We start from the raw sequence: 23,053 nt of genomic DNA, 5'->3' as shown, positions 1-23,053 counted from the left end.
TGCTCCAAAAAAATGCAGATATTTTTTGGAGAATTCAGTTTAATCTGTAGGTATGGATGTTGTATTTGTATGTCACTGCTAGTGCAAATAGTTGTACTACATGAGCTTTGGCACAATTGAGCTTTCACCTCTTTGTCTCATGAAAAGGGAAGTGGATAAGGTCCTGTCTGGTCTCGAGATCCTGTCAAAAGTGTTCGATCAGCAAAGTGCCTTCATGGTGTCAAAGATGATCCAGCAGGTACATCCAAACCTCTGTTTTTATATCTACTCTACATGTTCACAGAGATAACTTTTCTGTCAGTGAGTGTCATGAGGCCCTTTCCCCCTAGGAGGATATACTTAGTCAAACAACATGCATACTGTCATTAAAAGAATGTACCCCAGAGAAACCCTCTGCGATAGGTCTCTCTTTGTCATCCATGCCAGCCACGCAGGATTTGTACCAGAGTTTTGTATATTTCTGACAGCCAGTGTTTTCTGCAGTGGACATTTGATTTTTGTCTAGATTGTTACAAAACAAATTGAGCGCTCTGCTATTTTTAAGGACCTACTGGAAAATAGCTAGTCAAATGTTAGTCTCTCCCACGTTTTTAACTGAACTCACGGGTCGGTCTGGTGTCATTCCCAGGCCGGATTTGGCCCCAGGGCCGCCAGTTCAATAGTTCCTGATTTATACAATCAGGGGTTTCATGGCCGCATTCTTATCTTTTATTTCCTTTCGGCCGCGAGGTTGGCTCATTGTTCTTGTAAATGGAGGTCTGATTTCTCCCCACAGCAACGAATGCACATTCACATGTTGGCTTCTGTGTCTGTCAGTCAGTGAATCAGGGTGGAGACCAGGAGTTGGAGAACCTTGTGACCAAGCTTGCTATTCTCAAAGACCTGCTGTCTTCCATCGAGAAGAAGGTATACACATTTAGTGTACAGTGGAACCTCGATTCACGAACGTAACTGGTATTTGACCATGGTTGGCAAACTGAAAACTTTGTATAGTGAAGCAGTTCCTCATAATAAATAATTAAAACATGAATAATTTGTACTAGATTCGAGAAAAATCAAAATTTTATTGAAAAAAAGCACACTTTTAACATACTATACCAGTGTTTCCCATAAACTGCCAAGATACCTGTGGCGGTGGGGGCGTGGCTCTGGGCGTGGTCACCATGACATCATTGAGTAATTTGCATAATTTACTACAATGATTTGATTTTCTCTAAAAAGGCTCAAAAAATTTATACTTACTAATTAATAATAACAGCTTTGTTTTAAACGTCCATCCATCCATCCATTTTACAATATAATTACAACACTTTATGTACATATTTATATACAGATTTGAACAATAAGTTATTCACTGAAATATATTTATTAATTAGTCCTTACAAAAAATATATCTTATAAAATATAAAAGCTAAAATGTCTCAAAGCTCTGCCCCTTTAATCAGTACATACTAAATAATTTAACTTTAGCCTACTATTACAACCATATTGTTTACCAGCAACATAAAGTGAAACAGAGTCAGAGGTGTCCTGCCACAGTCAGTAACAAATAAACAGAAAACAGTAGTGGTGGTAGATAGACACAGAGCTTCATCAATCATCTGATCCACTGAACAAAGAGCTCCAAAAATCTTGAACTTTAGACTGCCATCAGTTTTACTCCCTACACTTAACCTTGTGTTTCCTACTGCCTGCAGACTTTGCACCCTTTGTTATATACACATGTTGTGTTTCTAATATAAATACATTTAATAAAGTCAAATACAAATAAGGCAACAAGAGAAGTATCCTACACTTCTCTTTTGTAAAGTAAATCTGAACAGCCGATATGGGCATCTACATCAACTATATGATTTGCCTGAAAAGTATATATATTTTTTTTAATTTTTTTTTATTTTATTTTATTTTTATTTTTTTATTTGTGGCGGACGTAATTCTTTTGTGGCGGGCCGCCACAAATAAATGAATGTGTGGGAAACCCTATATACTGTGTATGTATACTGTACATATATCAAACCAACATAACAAAGGGTCAATGACTCAACAGTGTATTTTTTATCCAAACAACACAAGAACAGCCAGCTTAATTGTCAGTGTGTGCACATACACACAAAAGTCTCTTCGCCTTTGGTGCTCTCCAAGCATTTCCAACCATAGGCCCTTTTCCACCACAACTTTTGGTTCCTGGAACCTCTGGTGTCTAGATCCATAGGTTCCTGTTGAAGTGTGTTGTTTCTGTTTCAACCGCATTTCACAGTTCTGGGTGTTTTTTACAAATCAGGCGGATGACGTATGAAGGAGTGCTTTACTATATTTCTGTACTGCATTTCACAGTTCCGGGTAGTTTATACAAATCAGGCTGATGACGTATGGAGGAGTGGTTTACTGTGTTTCTATACTGATACCATGTATAAACAGACAATATTAGGTCACCGTTCTTTCACTAAAAAGTAAGTAATTGAAATACAAAGCAATCATATACAAAACAATATGATTTAAAAAATAAAGTGTACCAAATTGTTAATAAAAATCATGCTTTTTTCTGCAATGTCCAACAGTCAGAATGTCGTCCTCTCTGTAAATGATGAGGTCAGGCGAACGGTTCCTTATGGTCTATTTTCAGCTGTAAATAACAATATATAAATAATAAATGTCAACAACACAAACACATCGGCTTTAGCCTCAGCTGGTTAGCATTAGTATTCAGTTCACTCGGGATGAGGCTGATAACTACACAAATGGAGTGTCACTGGCTACCTTTACAACATGTGATAAACTAAATAGTTAATATTTGATTTCATTACACTCGTGGGCTGCCTCCTTTTCCCCCCCACATTTATCCAATGAAGTCAGAGTAGTAAGCAGCTGAGGTCGCCGCTTCGAGTCCGGCTTCCTATTCCTCCGTGAATACGTTTTAAAGAGTCCGTCCACTTCTCGTAGATTTGCGTAACGAAAAGAATTTTGTGCGAACTAATAAACAATAAACTGCATATAGTTTGAAGACTACGGCTCAGTAAAAACACTCCAAAAAAGTTCCACTGATTCGTGTTTTTCAGCACAAAGAATCCCCACAAAAGTTTGTGCATCACGAAAGCTCGTTTCGTTTTTCTTTCTCTCCATTGTCAAGCTTGTTGTAATAGAAATACAAAAGAAATAACAAATAAACAATTTGCCACGTATATTCCAACGGCGGTCGTGTGCTTGAAAAATATGTTTTATTAACGCCCCCAACTGTGTTCAATCAATTACCGTTCAACACCACAGCCCGTCCCCGAAAAGGTTCCTGGTCACTTGGAAAAGTCCCACCCAGGTGGAGGAACTCCAAAAGGTTCATGAAAAACTAAATCTACTTGGGTAGTTTTTGGTGGAAACACAGGGGAACTTTAATTACCCGGGTAAGAAGGGAAGTTCCTGAATAAGTTCCTGTGGTGAAAAAAGGCCTCATGTTGCACAATAAAAAACTAAGGAATATCTTTTTTACTATGTGTCCTTGTGTCGGGGAATATTTCTGGCATTTGTTTGACTAGTCTGGGAGTTGTGGAGTTTTAAACGGCGATCCTTCATTGGCTTGTGTCCCGGTTGTGCCTTTTCCTCAGCTGTATTATATGTCCGCCTAGGGATCTTTTTCCCAAAAAAAGCTCGGTCTAATCACAGTTAAAAACTTGCTGCAGTAAAAGCACTCTTCGCCGATAACATCCTTGAAGTGCTTGATAAACTCCTCTGCTGCAGCTGTGTCGGAGCCAGCAGCCTCACCATGCCGCACAGCACAGTGAATGCCGATCCTCTTTTTAAACTTTTCCAACCACCCACGGCTCATCTTAAATTGTTCTTCCATGCTGGTCCCAGCATGGTCACTTTTAGACATCAAATCGCCATATAAATGGCGAGCCATTTCACAAATGATAGCCTCAGAAATGCTAGTACATGCTAGCTGCTTCTCATTTATCCACAAGAGTAACAGTTTTTCGACTTGGACTTGCACTTTCTCTTTGTCCTTGCGAAGATATTTAACCCCTTTGGCAAAGTCAGCAACCATATAAACATCCTTTTTTTTACAATAGTTGCAATTGTGGCTTCCATATTTGCGAGCCAATCTGTACTCCTCGCAAATATGTAAACAGGATGTGACGTAGGGGCCCCACCTCTTCAAAGTGGCCATGCTCGTGTGTACAGGAAGTGGTCATCAAAATGGCAGCCCCCATAGGGCTTCCAGCGACACACAAAATGAATGAATAAATGAATGATTTGTTCGTATGCCGAGACATTGTTCACACACACACACAGACAAATTTGGCTTGGTTAAAAGGTTCGTAGGCCGAAAAAGTCGCAAATGGAGACATTCGTAAATCCAGGTTCCACTGTATTGTGAGCATAAATCCTTAAACACATATTACACTTAAAAACACATGTTTGTTCCCAATCTAACTTTCTGTATGTTTCTGTGAAATTATAAAATGGAATTATTTGTAAAAAAAAAAATAAGGGGATTATCCGTTGTTTTTGCATCATTACTGCAATTTATTTGTGGTTATGGTTTACAGAGATAGTGGTGGTCTAGATGTCACTGTTGTCTAATTTGCATAGTTTGGCCATGCAAGGCTTATGCATATTTAAATCTTTTGAATGTAGATATTTGTGTTATTAGTTGTTAAAATCAACATTTCAAATGTTGTCTTTTTTTCCCCCTTTATTGTTGTTTTGTACATTTAGTTTCTACAATGTGCCACAGGACCATTAAAAACCCAATGGCCCCCTCACCACCTTTGGGCACCCCTAGTTCTCACAGTATATTTTACCAGGAAGCCAAAGTTTTAACCAAAGGCAGAAGATCGTCTCCGGTCTTCTGTGTTTTCTTAGCACTATTGCTAGTCGTGACTCCCGACTGAACAAGGTGCATGCTTGTGGAGTTGCTCTGCACACTTTCACACCTCTCACCAGGCTTGTAGAGGTGCCCCGCATGTCTTTTTTTGTGATCAATTGTATTTGATTACAGAGTAAATGCATGGCCTATTAAGCAATTCCCTGTCTTTCACTTTTAATGCGTATTGTACAGGAATTCCATAAGCCAATGTATCAAACAGAAGGCTTTGTACCAAAATATCTAAATGCCAATGCTTACCGTTATTACACCCTTAGTATATAGAGGTCTGTATACTCGCTAAATATAGTGACTAGTTGGTAAGTTGGCCACTCTGATCACTCTTATTTATTATCTGGCAAAACAAATGTGTGTTCGCTGCGTTAAGAAGTGGAGTTACGATGAACTAAAACTTGCGGCAAACGGCATACAAAACGGTCCAACTTTATTGTCGCGGACGGTTACAATCAAATTAATGTATGGGAAACACTGGGAAAGAAACTCGTTGTGCAAAACCATTTTTTAAAAACCTGAGCCACATACACTACTTCAGTGACTCAGAGTTAAGAATTTGTCTCGCAATCATTACAGTTCTTATTAACTCTCATTCACTCTCAGTTGACACCTGAGGATAGTATTATCATTAACCTAACCAAAAGGGATGAGGGATAAGATGTCTGTTAGAATTTTTGGTAATTTGTTAAAACCACCAAACCACAAAAGGAGAGCATGCTGTCATTTCTTTGATTTATTTATTTTTTTTGGAGTATAATTTGCAATCTTTGCCTTACTGTGGCCTAAACCTTTATGTTGACCTTTATATGTAAAGGGCCCTCTCTGGCAGGGAGGGAAACGAGCATGGTGGAATCAAGCAAGCAACATGTCTTAACTCAAGTGATTCTCCACCTTCTCTGCCGCTGTTAGGTCACATCCAGGAAATGGCTAACTGTTTCCTTGTTGACTCCAACATTGTACCCCAGAACAATGCAAAGAAAGTGTGCCTGTGATTTGTCTGCTATAACTCGTTTTTGCACACTCTTTCTGTAGGCTCTGAAAGCTCTTCAGGACATGAGTTTGTCCTCTCCGTGCGCCCCTGCTCCGCTCTCTATGCGTCACAGCAAAGCCATCCCAGTGCAGGCCTTTGAGGTACTAATTTGTTGCACTTCCTCCTTTTGACAGTTCAAGAAAATATCATTATCATCTAAGAGCATAACATATCATTCCACTGTGATTGTTTTAGCATGAAGGTTCAGCTGATCTCTGCTGCTGACCCTAAAAATCATAAGATTTTGCTGTTTAGTGTTGTTGCAAACTTTACTTGAACTCTTGTGTTTAGTGATTGCTCATCACGCATTAGGAAGTGTTTCCCAGATGAGTCATGTGAGACTAAAGGGATGTCTGTAATGTGTTCCCTGTAGCTGTGTCTTTTGATTTGTCACAGCTAATGGTATTATCACTTCTGGTAGCACAAAAAGTAAGCAAAAGTATATTAGTTTCTGTCCTGAAAGTAATCAGTCATTTTGCACATTTTTGTTTGAGTGAACAGCTTGACATGAATGTCGGTAGTGTCAGGTGAGAAAGGCGGCAAGACATAGGAAGTAGACGAGATACCACATTTGAATTATTAGCCTTCGGCCAAGTTTGCATTCTCTGTGGTGATCTCTTTTCAGCGGCTTCCTGTTTGCACAGGATTAGAGGTATTTTTATCACAAGAGGGGTCAGCATGTGGCATCTGAGTCACCGTCTGGGACAGCAACAGATTCAGTTTTTGCCTTGTGTCGCATGGAACATGCTTATGTTACATTAAGAATTGTTTTATTTGAGGAGGTAAGAGTGTAAAACATATTGAACAGAACACAATATTGTGAACTGTCAACCTAAACTACTGTAATTTTATGTGATCGTTTGCTATACTTCTTGTGTTTTCTTAGTAAATGTATATCTTTTTAACAGTGTAGAGCGCAAAAGTATACTACTATATTACTTTGGAGACACCAGGCTGTAACCTTTTTTTAATTTCAATTCAATTAATTGGCATTGGCGCCACCCTACATGTCTAATCGGAATTATAGAAAGTGGAATTAAATTAATTACAATTCAGATACATTTCTTATAGCCAAGTAAAAGGATTATTTGTTACGTTTAACGAAAGTTTTGGCTTAGGTACTAGAAATCCTTTACAAACACTGTAAAATAATAATTTTTAATATTTAGATAAAGTATAGCATTGTGGTAAATCAAGTATTTTTCTAACATTTTCTATAATTTGACATTTGAAAATTGTTCTGTTTCATAGAAGATGCTTTTATTAATTGTCGATAAAAATTATTAAAATATAATGTGTTCTTACAATTTATAGTAATTATGCTTCTATGAAATATGTAAAACAGGTTCTGTAGTACACTAAAATTACCAATTTGAACTTCATGGAATTTAAATTCTACTTCCGTTCAACTTGAATTTGAATTACAATTATATTTCCTATTTGCAACCTCACTCCACATTCATTGAACTGTATTGGAGTTCGGGAAACATTCTTAATTCGATTCAGAATTTAGCTAAAAAGGCTATTACTGGTATGTGTGTATATCGTTTTGTTATTGTCTTTTTATAATATGGATATTTTTTGCTTTCTGTTTTACTTATTTTCTCTGTAGTAAATATAAGGAGTCATATTGTCTGTTCATGTAAAAATGCTAGCGGTGTCCCGCTACAACTTGTTCACTTTTAATACAAAGCCAAAATTGGAACCTTAAGATTTGCGAAAGCAAACACACCGATAATATACTGATACGCTACCAGCAGGCATCATACGTGCGTTTATTATTTTGTAGTGTGGAATGTTAGAAAAGGCTTGATCAAGTAACATTTTTCAAACAGAGAATAATGGTAGGTATGAAAAATACTAACCTATTTCTTATTAAACATCTGGAATGGACTTAGGTGGTCTTTAAATTAAAGTGGCGTGGTAATTGTTTTGGTGACACCTAGTGGTCACAATAATTCCTTAGGTTTAGCCCATGACACAATAAGTTGAATGATGCGGACACCTTTGTTACTGGATACTTTTTTCCGCCTTGGAAACTTTGTATCTATCTTCATGATGACCAATATTAATATTAGATAGGGACATCACAAGCTTGATTTAAATATATTACCCTGAACATTAAAGTGTGTTAAAAAGGTTAGCCACACGGATTGACAGAAATTATTTTACCCTGGTAAAGAAAATTCCTGGTCATCATAAGTTCCTGAAAGGGTGCTTTTGTGAGCAAGGTCATGTTTAGTTTTTTTGCTCTCGTTGGCAGGTCAAACTGGACGTCTATCTGGCAGAGCTGACCAAGATAGGGAAGAGTCAGAAGTACACTCTGTCAGTAGACGTGGAGGGAGGCAGACTAGTAGTGATGAAGAAGGTGAAGGACAGCCAGGAAGACTGGACAACATTCACACATGACAAAAGTAAGACACACACACACACACACTCATGACTGTGAAGGCAAACAGATAGTGTGTAACAATTACTGATTTCTGTCTCCCTGTTTCCTCCCCTCCCATCCTTGTGTCTGCTCATCTCTCAGTCCGTCAGCTGATCAAGTCCCAGCGGGTGCAGAATAAGCTAGGCATTGTCTTTGAGAAGGAAAAGGACAAGAGCCAGAGGAAAGACTTCGTATTTGCTAGTGCCAAGGTATACACAAACACTCTGTGTGGTTTATTTGTATGTTTGTAATGTTGATTGTGACACTGTGGATCATTTATCTCGTGAAATTGATGTATACTATAAATTGCTTTGCTTGTGTGTGTGTCTTTCAGAAACGAGAAGCCTTTTGCCAGCTGCTACAGCTGATGAAAAACAAACATTCCAACCAGGATGAGCCTGACATGATCTCTGTCTTCATTGGCACCTGGAACATGGGTGAGACATATTTATATGTGATTCATTTAATTCTCCTACTTTAAGAGTAACACTTAACTGACTACTGGACATGTGTTTTTCAAATTCAGTCAATCTACCTTTTAATATTTATTATACGTGCACCATTTGTTGTTAGGCTCAGTTCCTTCACCCAAGTCGGTGGCTTCCTGGGTGTTATGTCGAGGACTCGGAAAGACATTGGACGAGATGACCGTTACTATCCCAAATGACCTGTACGCATTTGGAACGCAAGAAAACTCTGTGAATGATCGCGAGTGGGTAGAGTCCATAAGAGTCATGTTGAAAGAGCAAACCGAATTGGATTATAAACCGGTAAAAAAACATTTTGTAATCATTGTTTTTTTTCCCCCTTCATCCTGTCCTGGAAGTAGGATGTTTGAAGTGGATGACATTCAGTTTCTTCATTGATTTGCTGCACTTGTTTGTAGATAGCAGTGCAGACGCTATGGAACATAAAGATCGCTGTGCTCGTGAAGCCGGAACATGAGAACCGCATCAGCCATGTCGGAATGTCCAGCGTCAAGACTGGGATCGCTAACACACTTGGTAACTTTAGCACTCATAATTTGTTGTTTATTTTCACTTTATACTTAAAGGGTAACTAAACCTTTTTTTTAATTTAGCTTATCATTCACAATTTTTTTTTTTTTTTAAGTCAGCTAACAATGGAGCAAATGGGATTCGTTCTATTTCGCCTATAAAGAGCTCTTTAAAAACCTCCTTACACGTCTTATATATACATGCTGTAAGTATATATGTAATGTAGTAACAGGCACATTCATAATAACAGTTTTTGAGCCAAAATATAATGAGGAAGAGCTAAGTTCTAAACAAGAAATACAAATTATGAACATAATAAAACAATCACTTACTGTACAATGTCTGCTCTCACTGGAATGCTAGCTGATAGATTGTTCATATCTTCCCATAATCATAATCCCCACGAAGGTTAAAAAAAAAGGTGATGCAAACAAGCATCTTTGCATGTCTCTCTCGCCATCTCCGGGTCTATGTTGAATGTCAAAGTTGACCAACTTTTTGATCACAGTGCTGCTAAAAGTAGTTCCTCTGTGTTAGCGCTTATAACAATATCACTAACACTTGGTTAATATTCAGGTAATGACATGTAAATGGAGTTTTGTTGTCGGTTTTTCTGTATTTTTGTTTAGATAGCTTTAAGGGTGCAATTGATTATTCCCATTAGCTCCATTGTTAGCTGACCTTTGCTAAGGGTTATGTATGAGTTAGAATGCATTAAAAAAAGAAAAACATATGTGTTCTTGTCTTATGTTGAGATTGTGAATGATAGGCACAATTCCCCAAAAAGTACAGTTCTCCTTTAAGTCAAATAACTTAAAGTCAGCATCAGAGAGATGCACAACTCCTTTGTGTAAAACCGCAAGACGTCTTTAATTTGGTTAAAATTGAGGAGTATTGGTTGATTAAACTGGTCAGTGTTTTAATATTTTGTTGATGGTTCCCCAGGTAACAAAGGGGCGGTTGGTGTTTCTTTCATGTTCAACGGAACATCTTTTGGTTTTGTCAACTGTCACTTGACCTCAGGGAATGAAAAGATTGCGAGGTACCCTATGTAAAATTATTTTCCAAATTCTAGTACTTAACATGTACACCGATATGCACACACATTCCCACATGAATCCCACATGAATCCCACATAAATCTTTCTGATGACCCTTGCAGGAGGAACCAAAATTATCTCGACATTTTGCGTCTGCTTTCACTTGGAGACAAACAACTGAGCTCGTTTGACATTTCACTGCGCTTCACACATCTGTTCTGGCTTGGAGATCTCAACTACAGACTGGACATGGACATACAGGTCGAGCAGGAGACACACCAACACACACCCAACTTTGATCCGTCAGGCTATAACCTTTTATGGTAATTGTGTTCGCAGGAGATACTTAACTACATAAATAGGAAGGAGTTTGATCCGCTGCTGAAGGTGGACCAGCTAAATCTGGAGAGGGAGAAGAACAAAGTGTTTCTACGCTTTGGTGGGTCGAACTGACTTTCTACGAGATGTCTTGGTTTTCTTTTTTGCTTTAGGCAGTATTCATCATAGAAAAGATCATAAATGTCACACAAATATTTCAACAGTCACCACCGTTGCACAATTATATCTGTTATGACATATTTCCTAAAGTTGTGCATGAGTCAATTTTGGATATATTAGTGAAGCAGTGCAATATCTACAAAAATGGGGAACAATTTACAGATGTTCTCAATTTTATTAAATAATATGTATGTGGTTATAAAAACGCCTAGGTTCCACTTTAAACAAAGATCCTACTGGACTAACGACACCCATCATCAATTCCAAAATATACTGTAATCCTAGTAATATTTTCATATATAAATTATAAGACAATAAAAACACATTGATCAAACAGTAACAGAATTATATGCATAAATGCCGCTTAAGTGAGTGTGTGGCATACTCACTGGCTGTATTGACATTGCATCAATACTTTGTCATTGTTTCTTAATGGCGCCACTTGATGGATTTAAAAACAAGTCACAACAATTGACCTGCAAAGAAATTAATAGGTAGCACTTAAATTATTATTTTTTTGCGATTAGCTGTGAAGAAAGCAGTGTGAAATGTGCAACTCTATTCAATGAGCCAAATAGTAAACGGTTAAAGAAGAATGTTAAAATATGAAAAGTATCCCAAGTTTTTGAACCTTTCATGTTCTTAGTTCAATTACAATGGATGACTGAGTAAAACTAATGTCAAATGCGACACAGTACTCCTCCGGCTTCTTTCAGTACGAGCTGTCATTCTTGAGCCGAAAGAAGCACTTCCTGATAAACACAGTTTAACGCATCACAGTCAAGTGATACAGTACAGTATCAGTCACATGTTTTCTTTAAGTGACACATCGAGGGACATAGTATATCTCCTTGTGTTTTATAATGCATCAATGCGTCTGTATCCATTGACCCATCACTAGTAACTGTCCTTAGATGTATTAGATTAGATTAAATATTATATTTCAGTTAATTGTTGCTGGATTATGTTACATGATTTGTTGTGGCTTGTGCAGCCCTTTGAGACACTTGTGATTTAGGGCTATATAAATAAACATTGATTGATTGATTGATTTTAAAAAATGACATAAAACCTCTCTTAAACTTTGCAAAATAATCCGGCTACTTGCGCACATTCATTATCCCCTATGTCTGGTATTTAATATATACCTTAAATGTAACAAAAAATTTAAATTGTGTTGCCTTCTCCGCAGCGGAGGAAGAGATCTCCTTCCCACCCACCTACCGATATGAACGTGGTTCAAGGGACACGTATGTCTGGCAGAAGCAGAAAGCAACTGGGGTGTGGATGATGAAACTTTACTTCCATGTTTCTCATGAATGTTTGATTGATTTATTTGGACTTCTTTTGTAGTTACTTTGTTAAAGCCGCAGTGTCTTCTCTTTTCCTGTCTGTCCCAGATGAGGACTAATGTTCCATCCTGGTGTGACAGAATCTTGTGGAAGTCTTACCCGGAAACGCACGTCGTTTGCAACTCCTACGGTAAGACCATCGGTTGCAACCTTATTTTCCATAATCCATTTTGGCAATGCAATTTAAATTTGTGTCTTTTGTAGGGTGCACGGATGATATCGTGACCAGTGACCACTCCCCTGTGTTTGCAACCTTTGAGGTGGGCGTGACCTCACAGTTTGTCTCCAAGAAAGGTAGTGTAGAAAAGAAAAATCATGTACACGCAAAAAGAAAGCAGTTCAAATTTATTTGGGGTTGACTTGCGTTGATTTTTTTTTTTATGGTGAAGCAAATATCACATTTGATGACACTTCACCCTCCTCTCCAGGACTGGCTAAATCTTCGGAGCAAGCTTACATCGAGTTTGAAAGCATCGAGGCCATCGTGAAGACCGCGAGCAGAACCAAGTTCTTCATCGAATTTTACTCCACTTGTTTGGAAGGTGAGCGAAATGTTATTTGGCTCACTTTCCACACATATAGTGTAGTTATTCCGCCATCCACGAGCACCACAGACATCCCGTAGCTCCTGGTGTTTGTAATAGAATTGGATCTGTTTCTTCTTTTCTATGTCTCTATAACTCCCTCTCTAATTCCAGGCAGTCAGTATCCCTTTAAGATAGCGTTCATTTTGGCCCTATGTTGCCCCGCCCCTGTCCGCCTGTCCACTCTTGTTGCACTTTTGAATGGAATTCCATAGAAACATTACCCGACTTTTCTCCCCTCTCTCGTTGCCTCTCCCTTTCCCTTTGTCGTCTCTCCCCAAACTCTTTTGCCCTGCGTTCCTTTCGCTCTCTCTCAATGCGTAGAGTTCAAGAAGAGTTACGAGAACGACAGTCAGAGTAGCGACAACATCAACTTTCTCCGCGTGGGCTGGTCCAACAAGCAGTTGACGACGCTCAAACCCCTTCTGTCGGAGATCGAGTACCTGCAGGACCAACACCTGCTTCTCACTGTGAAATCTTTGGATGGATATGAATCCTACGGTATAAATCCATGTGCTTATGTGTGTTTTGATGTGGGCTCGCAGGGTTTTAAACGTAATGTGTCCCTCACGTTCCAGGAGAGTGTGTGTTAGCGCTGAAATCGATGATTGGCAGCACAGCACAGCAGTTCCACACTTACCTGTCTCATCGCGGCGAGGAAACGGGAAACATCAGGGGATCAATGAGGGTTAGAGTCCCTTCTGAAAGGATGGGAACCAGGGAAAGACTCTATGGTACGTACTGTATTTCACGTACAGTATGTGTGAATGGACCGGTGCGCTTGATGTCTAAGATCTGTGGTGCATTGTACTTCAGAATGGATCAGTGTCGACAAAGATGAAACGGGTATACCCAAAGGGAAATCCACCCAGGCATCCAGAGTGGGACATGAATATGTGAAGTTAGTACACTCTTCTTCTCTCCCTGTTTATTGTCTGAGTTTACTACCTTGAATTTGACTTTTTAGGAGTATATTCATGGGCCGGTCTCCCGAATTGGTGTCATTTGCCTGTTCTAACGCTTTCAAAATAAATGTAAATGTATGTCTTTTTTCCAACTCTAAATGTGGTAATATACTGTACATGAAGAGTTCAGACGCAAAAGCAGATGGATCAATTTTCCTTGTTTTGTTTAAATCAATTTTTTTTGTGTGGCGCTTTTCATGAAACAGCCATCCTGCTGATGTGGGTTGCGATGGCATCGTTTCTAAAAAACAAAATGAAACCCCCCATTCGAAAAATGCATAGATAGACTAATCTTATATAGAAATGAGTGAAACCAGATAGTTGGTTTTTTTCCAGAGGAACGGTTAGTCCATCACTGTAATGAATTAATTTCATCCAAACAAACTCTTTTTTTAAGCGAGCCATGGACAGGGGTGTCCGGGGTTTACATTGACTGCTGCATCATGACATCATTACATTGACTGCTGCTTCACAAGACAACAACAGCAGATTAAACACACGATTCAGTTCGTCATTCGGCAGAGTAGTGGCTACATCAGTGGTCACCAACCCGTCGATTGCGATCAAACAGTCGGTCTTTAGGACGCTACCGGTCGATCGCGAAATTATTATTTTTAAAAACGTATTAATTTGACCTCAGTTACACTCCCACCCAGAGAGTGACCAACAGACAAACATGAGGCTCAACAAGTCTGATTGGCCAACATGTTTGTCACTCAAATGCTCTGTGACTGCGAATTAAAAAAAACTCAGCCTCTTGCGGTTATACGTATATTGCACTAATTAAAACATTGATGTCGATTCGATTTAGATTAATCGTGCAGCCCTAATACAAATGCCACTGTGGGTTCTTAGCGTTGTATTGTAGTTTTTGGCAATAACTACATATAACAGGAATAGCCACAACCGGCTCGCCAAAACCTTTTCCTTTGGCCTGCCGAACATCACCCAAATAGGCTTGATGAAACCATTAAAACGAGGATGTATGTTGTACTCCTGCCACCCCGCAGGAGAGCAACAGCGAGACGTGTGTGTCGCAGTGAAGCACCATTGGGTTGAGTCAAAGAAGACTACTTATTAAACACCGGAAAAAAATCCTAATAAATTGCAAAAATCTGACTTTTAACGACGACTGGACCACAAAGTATAAATGTTCTACTGTTCAAGTGCTCGAGTCATTGTTTTCTGGCAAACCTTTTAAGCGACGGACACATAGATCCAGACGAGCAACAACAATGGTAGAAATCCCAGCGTGTAAGCTTCATCAGAAAACTTGGTCAAACATTTGTATGACCAAATGTTTGGTCATACAGGATGGTTTCCTGCTGGCCCCACTATAGACTGGACTCTCGCTGATGTGTTGGATCCACTGTGGACTGGACTTTCACAATATTATGTCAAACCCACTCGACATCCATTGCTTTCGGTCTCCCCTAGAGGGGGGGGGGGGTTACCCACATATGCGGTCCTCTCCAAGGTTTCTCATAGTCATTCACATTGACGTCCCACTGGGGTGAGTTTTTCCTTGCCCGTATGTGGGCTCTGTACCGAGGATGTCGCTGTGGCTTGTGCAGCCCTTTGAGACACTTGTGATTTAGGGCTATATAAATAAACATTGATTGATTGATTGATTGGTATGTAGTTATAATTTGTGCATAAATATATTTAGTTTGTTTTGTATTGAAATTCCTGACTTCGTGATGTCTTTTGTATTCGTGGTCGGGCTTAGTTGTCTACGAGTAACGATCAAACCTCGTTTAATACATGTAGTGCTAAATTTGACCAGTAGAAGGCGACAACGCTATTAGTGATAAGTCACATACAATGTTTGGTGTGTGAATTTTGTGTAATTTCTATATGTGTAAACATTTGAATTGAATAGCTTTATTTGATTAGGAGAATGCATATTGATCAACATATGAGCAAAACATCACAGTAAATATGCCAGAATTAGCTACAATAGCTAATTTTAATCCTAAAACTGGCAGTATAAAAACACATATTTACAGACAATATCATACATACAATAAACTAGACTTACAATAAATATTGCAAATAAAACAATCAACCTAAGATGAACAGCTGAGCATGCACATTACACATGGGTACAAGACTGTCTTTGTCTTTGTAATTTGTAGTTTATTGTGTGAATATATTAACGCTAATCCTTCTATTTTATTTATGTGAAATACACAACGGACGTTATACTTTTGTTATGTTTATTTTATGTTTATATTTTCAGTCTTACATACCTAAATGAAGGAAGAAGTGTAAAGAAATACAACTAAGGAAGGAAAATAATTTCTTCATACTGTTAACTAGTTGCACACGCTGGAAACAAGTAGCGAGGGCAGAATAATGAATTTATTGACAGTGCAGTGTGAAAGCCAATGTGTATACTTTGCAACTAAATAAACGCAGTCTCTAAGGAATATAACCTGCGCAGGCACTTTCTGATGAAACGTCCACATTTCTATGTCCGGCCCTTGAGCCCCTGGGCTCTTGAAACTGCGACCCTCTTCATTATGTAGTTGAATAGCCCTGACCTATACCATTGGGCCTTTTTTGTTTTGGGAAGCAGATTTAATGTTGTGGAAAGACAAAAATATAATCTGTAGTTTGCCTTAATTTTGTTTTGTGTTGTCCTGAAGGCCACCTGTGGTTCGTAAGCAGCTGGGAGAGCTGGGAAAGGTCAGCGAAGAGGTAGAGAAGACCAGCAAGGAGGAAACGGCTGCAAGGTGTGTGTCTGTAACAGGCAGGTAGATGTCAAAAGTAAAACATTCAAAAGTAAACCACCTGTTGTCTTCCTGTGTATTTTTTAGGCCGAAACAGGATTCTTCCGATGGCGATCCGTCTGTTGGCAAGAACAGCTACAATAACCCCGCCTACTACATTTTGGAAGGTGTTCCCAATCAGTCGGCCGCTGCGCTGACGTCTGAGCTTCTCCCTTCATCATCCACCCCCGCACCCCAGGCTACAAAAGCCTTCCCTCCTGTGGCTGTATCTCGGACCAAACCCTCCTGCGCCTCCGCAGCACAGTGTCTCCCACGTAGGCCCATGACAGGTCACTCGGTGCGTGCCATCAGTGAGGAGGGGTCCTCAGAGGACGATGGAGGAGTGTGTGTGGGAGGGGCACAAGGGGGGGCCACTGTGGGGAACACACTCAATCGCCCTCCCCCGGATTTCCCGCCCCCTCCCCTCCCAAAGGGAGCGATAGAGATGGCCGTAGAGACACCTTTCTTAAAGCCTCGCCCACTTCACCCGGATCTAGCTGAGGTGAAGATCCCTGCGGCTGTTCCCGGTGCTCCGTTGGCCCTCGGGGAAGGTTTTAGGCGAGGAGGGGTAGGTGGCGCCGCCGCCGTCGGTGGAGGGGGGGCACTGGACGACCAGTCTTGCTCTGTGCTTCAGATGGCAAAGACCCTGAGCGAGAGTGAGTTTTCTGGACAACCTCCTCGTGCTCCCTCTGCACCACCTCCCCTTAGGGGACAGGCTATGGGTTTAGGTCTGGAGGCCTGCCGCACCTTCCCGCCCAGAATTGCCATCACAGAAAGTATCGCTGAGGACCTTCCTGAGGAGGTGAGATGTTTAGATGATCACAATGGTTTAAGCTGATGGAAGGCAGTGAAACACTAACCCTTCTGCACCTCTAGGGCATTACATGTGTTCCTATGTGATAGGATTTCTCAGTTTTAAGATTAGCGGCTGAAAATTTCGCCCAATAGTTAGTTTTTTTAAATGATATGACATTGTGTTTTTGATTGCAACAATGTTAAAATAGGATACAAACAAAGTGTACACCCCAGCTATTTCAGCCCCATTGACTCCCATTATAATGCTGTTTTTAAAAGACTGTAATCCTGCTATGGACGTTATGCTTTTTCCATGAGACCGAATGTATCTCATTCTTGACTGAAAAACAAGAAAATAATATTTTGATGTTATTGCGCCCCATAACCACCAGACGGCGCCATAAAACCATGTGCATGCAGTAATTCTTAGAGCTTTGATGAGCATAAATGAGTTAAACTGCCATTAAACCGCTGAAATGGGCAGTTATATACAGTACAACAAACAAATTCAATGTGTTTTCTTTATTTTCATGACTATTTACATTGTAGATTGTTACTGAAGGCATCAAAACTATGAATGAACACACATTGAGTTATTTACTTAACAAAAAAAGGTGAGATAACTGAAAACATGTTGTATGTACTAATTTCTTCAAAATAGCCACCCTTTTCTCCGATTGCACACTCTTGGCATTCTCTCGATGAGCTTCAAGAGGTAATCACCTGAAAGAGTTTTCACTTCACAGGTGTCATAGTTTTGATGCCTTCAGTGACATTCTACAATGTAAATAGTCCTGAAAATAAGGAAAACGCATTGAAATGAGAAGGTGTGTCCAAACTTTTTAAATTCAATAAGCTCAACCAAGTCCTGTCCGCTTTCTCTCATTCTAGCTAAGTAGTTACAATAATAATATTTTTTTTCTACTTGTCTACTGTACCAAAATCAATGTCATAAATTATTGACCTTTTTAAAGCTGTATTTATTCAACCTCAAATTTCCCACTCGGCAACATATGTTTAGAAATACTGTATATAGAGTCAATGTTAAGGTTTAGTGGTTAAAATTATGCTTGATTCAGCTGTTCTTGCTCAATTGAGTAACATGGTAATATTTCAATGGAAGTTGCATAATCCAATTAACTTTAGTTTATTTTTGTTTTTTTGTTTAGGCACTTTGGGGTAGCAGTAGCTCGTCTATGTCCGTGGGGGAGTCTTCAGTGGGGGAGTGGCTGCAAAGGCTGGGACTTGAGAGGTATGAGCAGGGACTGCTGCACAACGGCTGGGACGACTTGGAGTTTCTCAGGTACATGCTGGTTTTATACATTCTGGGTATTACAACGTATCTGCAAGCATACTCAACATTGCAAGTACAGTAAACACTCACCGTTAATTGGTTCCGGGCCTAACTGTGGTAAATGAATTTCCTTGGAGTAGGAATTATAATTTGAATATTTTCATAGCAAAATCAAAAACAAAACAAAAAATGTTTACAACTTTCTCAATACGGTTTTAACAATATTGCAGCCCTTTAGATGTGAACTATCACCCACATAGTCACTTTTACACCTATAATACAAAGTTTTTATAACTTAACACAGTATATTGACCTACATTGGATTGGTTTTAGCAGCTTTTAGCAGAAAATGTATTAAATTGGACCCCACGTTATGTTCTGCATTTCTTTCCCTTACTGTACAGGAAATTAACCAAAAAGATGTTCCTTCGTGTCTTTGTACTTTATTGCCAGTATGGATGTAAAATGGGTCTTAAATTGTATTCATTATGGTCCTAAAAAGTCTCACATATGACTTGTTGAAACCTGTGGAGACCCAGACTACAATACATGAATGTATGATTTGTGCTGACGTCGTATTGGATTGGTATCGGTATCTTAAGGCTCAAGGCTGCTAAATCGGTATCGTATCAGAAGGGAAAAGGCTGTATCAGGACACCTGTAAATATTATTATATTTTGTCTATAAATTTTAGTGGTTGAAAAACATGGCTATTAATAAGCAAAATGTGTGTCCTTCGGTACGTATGTATTTAAAAAATATATAAATATAAAAAAATATCTTCCATACGAATGATAAGACTTGAATTATCACTTATTTTTGGCCCACATATAGGATAGAATAGGCTTTTATTCATCCCACAATGGGGAAGTTATTTGTTTTCAGTTCAGATTAAAAAACTTTGCAAAAAAGTATTAAATGTAGCGCAAAAGTCACAGAAGTGCCACCTCTTGTTGCTCAGTCCCAAACAGGTTTCAACCAAATGCAAAAAAACCCCATGAAAACAAGAGGGAAACCTTAAAAATAGAGGACATTATAGAGAACAGAGCTGCTGCAACTAGTTTCCACTTCAGTGGTCCCATTTTTACATACAGCAACCACAGTAAACCGCTATAAAAACTAAAAATGAGTAATAAATAATCGATTGTGCACACATTAAATAACAGCAAAATAATAAAACACCACCACCATCTTAACATCCACATACACTGTGGTGGCCTCTGCAGTGTTCCATGCCAGCATGGTCAGAGACAGAAACAGACCCAATAAAATGACCGAGAGCTGACTCCATCCTAGATTACCCCCTAGCTCTCAGAGCTGCTGCAACTAGCTGTGAATTCAGGGGGAAAAAATGCTTTGATGATTTTTTTTTTAATCCGCAATGTTGTGAAGCCGCAATATTTTAAGCGAGATGTGGCGAGGGACGATTGTTACAGTGCATCCGGAAAGTATTCACAGCGCTTCACTTTTTCCACATTTTGTTATGCTACAGCCTTATTGTAAAAAGGAACAAATTCATTTCTTGAATTTTGAGGAAAATTCTGTGCAGAATCACGGTCTAATTAAGACCGTGATTTTTATTTTTTATTTTTTTTAAGTTTGCAAATGTATTAAAAATTAAAAAACACATGTACATAAGTATTCACAGCATTGCTCAATACTTTGTTGATGCACCTTTGGAAACAATTACTGCCTCAAGTCTCTTTGAATACTATACACACAAGCTTGGCACACCTATCTTTAAGCAGTTTCGCCCATTCCTCTTTGCAGCACCTCTCAAGCTCCATCAGGTTGGATGGGAAGTGTTTGCTTTCATCCGGATGATGCATTCATCTTTCCCTCTATCCTGGCTTGTCTCCTCGTTTCTGCCGCAAAAAAACATCCCCTCAGCATGACGCTGCCACCACCATGTTTCACTGTAGTGATGGTATTGACCTGGCTTCCTTCAAACATGACGCCTGGCATTCACGCCAAAGAGTTGAATAATTGTCTCATCAGACCAGACAATTTTGTTTCTCATGCTCTGAGAGTCTTTCAGTTGCATTTTGGCACACGCTTTACTAAGGAATGACTTCGGTCTGGCCACTATACCTACAGGCCTGATTGGTGGATTGCTGCAGAGATGGTTGTCCTTCTGGAATCTTCTTCTCTCTCCACATAAGAATGTTGTAGCTCTGACAGAGTGACCATCTGGTTCTTGATCACCTCCCTGACTAGACTAAGATGAATGCAGCAATGTACAGAGACATCATGGATAAAAACCAAGCTTGAGAGTTGCTGCATAGAGGAATGGGAGAAACTGCGCAAATGATAGGTGTGCCAAGCTTGTGCCATCGTGTTAAAAAAAACATTAGGCTGTAATTGCTGCCAAAGGTGCATCAACAAAGTATTGCGCAAAGGGTCTGTATACTTATGGACATGTGACTGTTTTTAGGTGTTTTATTTTTATTACATTTTCTAATTTTTTCATAAAAACCTTTTCACATTGTCATTATGAGGTATTGTGTGTAGAATTTTGATATTCCGATATTGTCCAACTCTTAAAGACCGATTCCGATATCAACCGATACCGATATATACAGTCGTGGAATTAACACATTATTATGCCTAATTTTGTTGTGATGCCCCGCTGGATGCATTAAACAATGTAACAAAGTTTTCCAAATATAAATCAACTCAAGTTATGGAAAAAAATGCCAACATGGCACTGCCATATTTATTATTGAAGTCACAAAGTGCATTATTTTTTTTAACATGCCTCAAATCAGCAGCTTGGAATTTGGGACATGCTCTCCCTGAGAGAGCATGAGGAGGTTGAGGTGGGAGTGGTTGGAGGGCGGTGTATATTGTAGCGTCCCGAAAGAGTTAGTGCTGCAAGGGGTTCTGGGTATTTGTTCTGTTGTGTTTATGTTGTGTTACGGTGCGGATGTTCTCCCAAAATGTGTTTGTCATTCTTGTTTGGTGTGGGTTCACAGTGTGGCGCATATTTGTAACAGTGGTAAAGTTGTTTATACGGCCACCCTAAGTGTGACCTGTATGGCTGTTGACCAAGTATGACTTGCATTCACTTGTGTGTGTGTGTGTGTGAAAAGCCGTAGATAGTATGTGATTGGGCCGGCACGCAAAGGTAGTGCCTTAAAGGTTTATTGGCGCTCTGTACTTCTCCCTACGTCCGTGTCCACAGCGGTGTTTTAGAAAGTCATAAATTGTACTTTTTGAAACCGATACCGATAATTTCCGATATTACATTTTAAAGCATTTATTGGCCGATAATATCGGCAGTCCGATATTATCGGACACCTCTAGCTGTAACATAACAAAATGTGGAAAAAGTGAAGCGCTGTAAAACTTTCCCGATGCACTGTGTCCCCTGTATTGTCAAAAAGTATAACTTTATCCAAAAACATGAGCGATAAGGTGCTAGTTTTGAAAAATGGACACGTCAATAACCCATGGTCTTTGTATTCCAAAAACAGTAGTGTTATTGTACTGACTAATACATGATAGAGATTAATTAATTAATAGTAGTTGATTGGAATACTTGTTACACTTGATTTACAGGAAAAACTTTGTCGTCATTTTGGGTTTTTTTATTTTACAGTGACATTACAGAGGAGGACCTGGAGGAGGCGGGAGTCCTGGACCCCGCCCACAAGCATATGCTGCTGGAGAGCCTCAGACAGCAGCAGAAACTGTAGCAAACTTTACGGACGCTTCAAGCAGTCGTTGCTGTCGTGACGTCCAACGGTGCCTTCTGAGGGATTGTGCACTTCATTTTGACTTTTTAAAATGACTTGCTGGACCTTTTTAGAGGCGCCGCCAACGGTTGTTGTTGTTGTTGTAGATGTGGCCTTATTTCGGAGTCTGTCGGACGCCGCGTCACTGCATGTCCCTCAGCTCTCAACGCAGAAGCGAGAACGTTGTCAGGACTCGTCAAGTGTTTCACGGCGTCCATAAAGACAAGACAAAGTGGGGCACGTCTCAGGTATTTCCCCAACGACGCTCACAACCTGGAAAGGATGTGGAGGAAGTTGCTCCAGTTAAATGTCAAACCACAGAGACACAAAACCGAAAGTGGCGGTTGCATTGAGAACCTACATCACGCGGACTGAACTCAGTCTTTGTCAGTTTCAGTGCCAGCATGTGTTGTTTCAGTGTTTATTTATGGTTTTATCTTTTCTTGTAAGGATAAAGGGAAAAAAACGGTGCCAACCAGTACTCGGCTGAAAGCACAGCGTCAGCTTTGGCCCTTTTCACGTGACGTGACAGCAGGCTGAAGGTTTCATTTCTCATGTCCACACTATTTCACTGTGACAGCACAACTTTATGTCACAATTATTCGTACCTAATTGTAACAGTCAGCTAAGTTGACTAACTGGTTTGAAAGATTTAATAAACCACACTGTTGTCTTGAAGAAAA

The 23,053-nt window shown here is 39.5% G+C and overlaps 1 protein-coding gene across 1 annotated transcript in view; it reads left to right on the top strand.

Moving 5' to 3' along the window:
* inppl1a (inositol polyphosphate phosphatase-like 1a) overlaps nt 1-23,053 on the top strand; it is a 51,098-nt gene extending 28,045 nt beyond the window's left edge. Inside the window, exons 6-27 of the mRNA XM_062068206.1 lie at nt 148-238; nt 817-906; nt 5,906-6,004; nt 8,167-8,317; nt 8,437-8,543; nt 8,669-8,771; nt 8,908-9,104; nt 9,221-9,338; nt 10,278-10,374; nt 10,494-10,632; nt 10,711-10,810; nt 12,062-12,150; nt 12,270-12,351; nt 12,426-12,515; nt 12,650-12,763; nt 13,130-13,306; nt 13,384-13,539; nt 13,622-13,706; nt 16,422-16,508; nt 16,593-17,346; nt 18,509-18,642; nt 22,235-23,053. Of these exons, the coding sequence (XP_061924190.1) occupies nt 148-238; nt 817-906; nt 5,906-6,004; nt 8,167-8,317; nt 8,437-8,543; nt 8,669-8,771; nt 8,908-9,104; nt 9,221-9,338; nt 10,278-10,374; nt 10,494-10,632; nt 10,711-10,810; nt 12,062-12,150; nt 12,270-12,351; nt 12,426-12,515; nt 12,650-12,763; nt 13,130-13,306; nt 13,384-13,539; nt 13,622-13,706; nt 16,422-16,508; nt 16,593-17,346; nt 18,509-18,642; nt 22,235-22,331 (3,157 nt within the window). The 3' untranslated portion in view covers nt 22,332-23,053. The remainder of the gene's footprint in view (nt 1-147; nt 239-816; nt 907-5,905; nt 6,005-8,166; nt 8,318-8,436; nt 8,544-8,668; nt 8,772-8,907; nt 9,105-9,220; nt 9,339-10,277; nt 10,375-10,493; nt 10,633-10,710; nt 10,811-12,061; nt 12,151-12,269; nt 12,352-12,425; nt 12,516-12,649; nt 12,764-13,129; nt 13,307-13,383; nt 13,540-13,621; nt 13,707-16,421; nt 16,509-16,592; nt 17,347-18,508; nt 18,643-22,234) is intronic.

This window comes from Entelurus aequoreus, linkage group LG13 (genome assembly GCF_033978785.1).
Source record: "Entelurus aequoreus isolate RoL-2023_Sb linkage group LG13, RoL_Eaeq_v1.1, whole genome shotgun sequence".
Taxonomy (NCBI): Eukaryota; Metazoa; Chordata; class Actinopteri; order Syngnathiformes; family Syngnathidae; genus Entelurus; species Entelurus aequoreus.
This window is presented reverse-complemented; position numbering and strand designations above follow the sequence as displayed.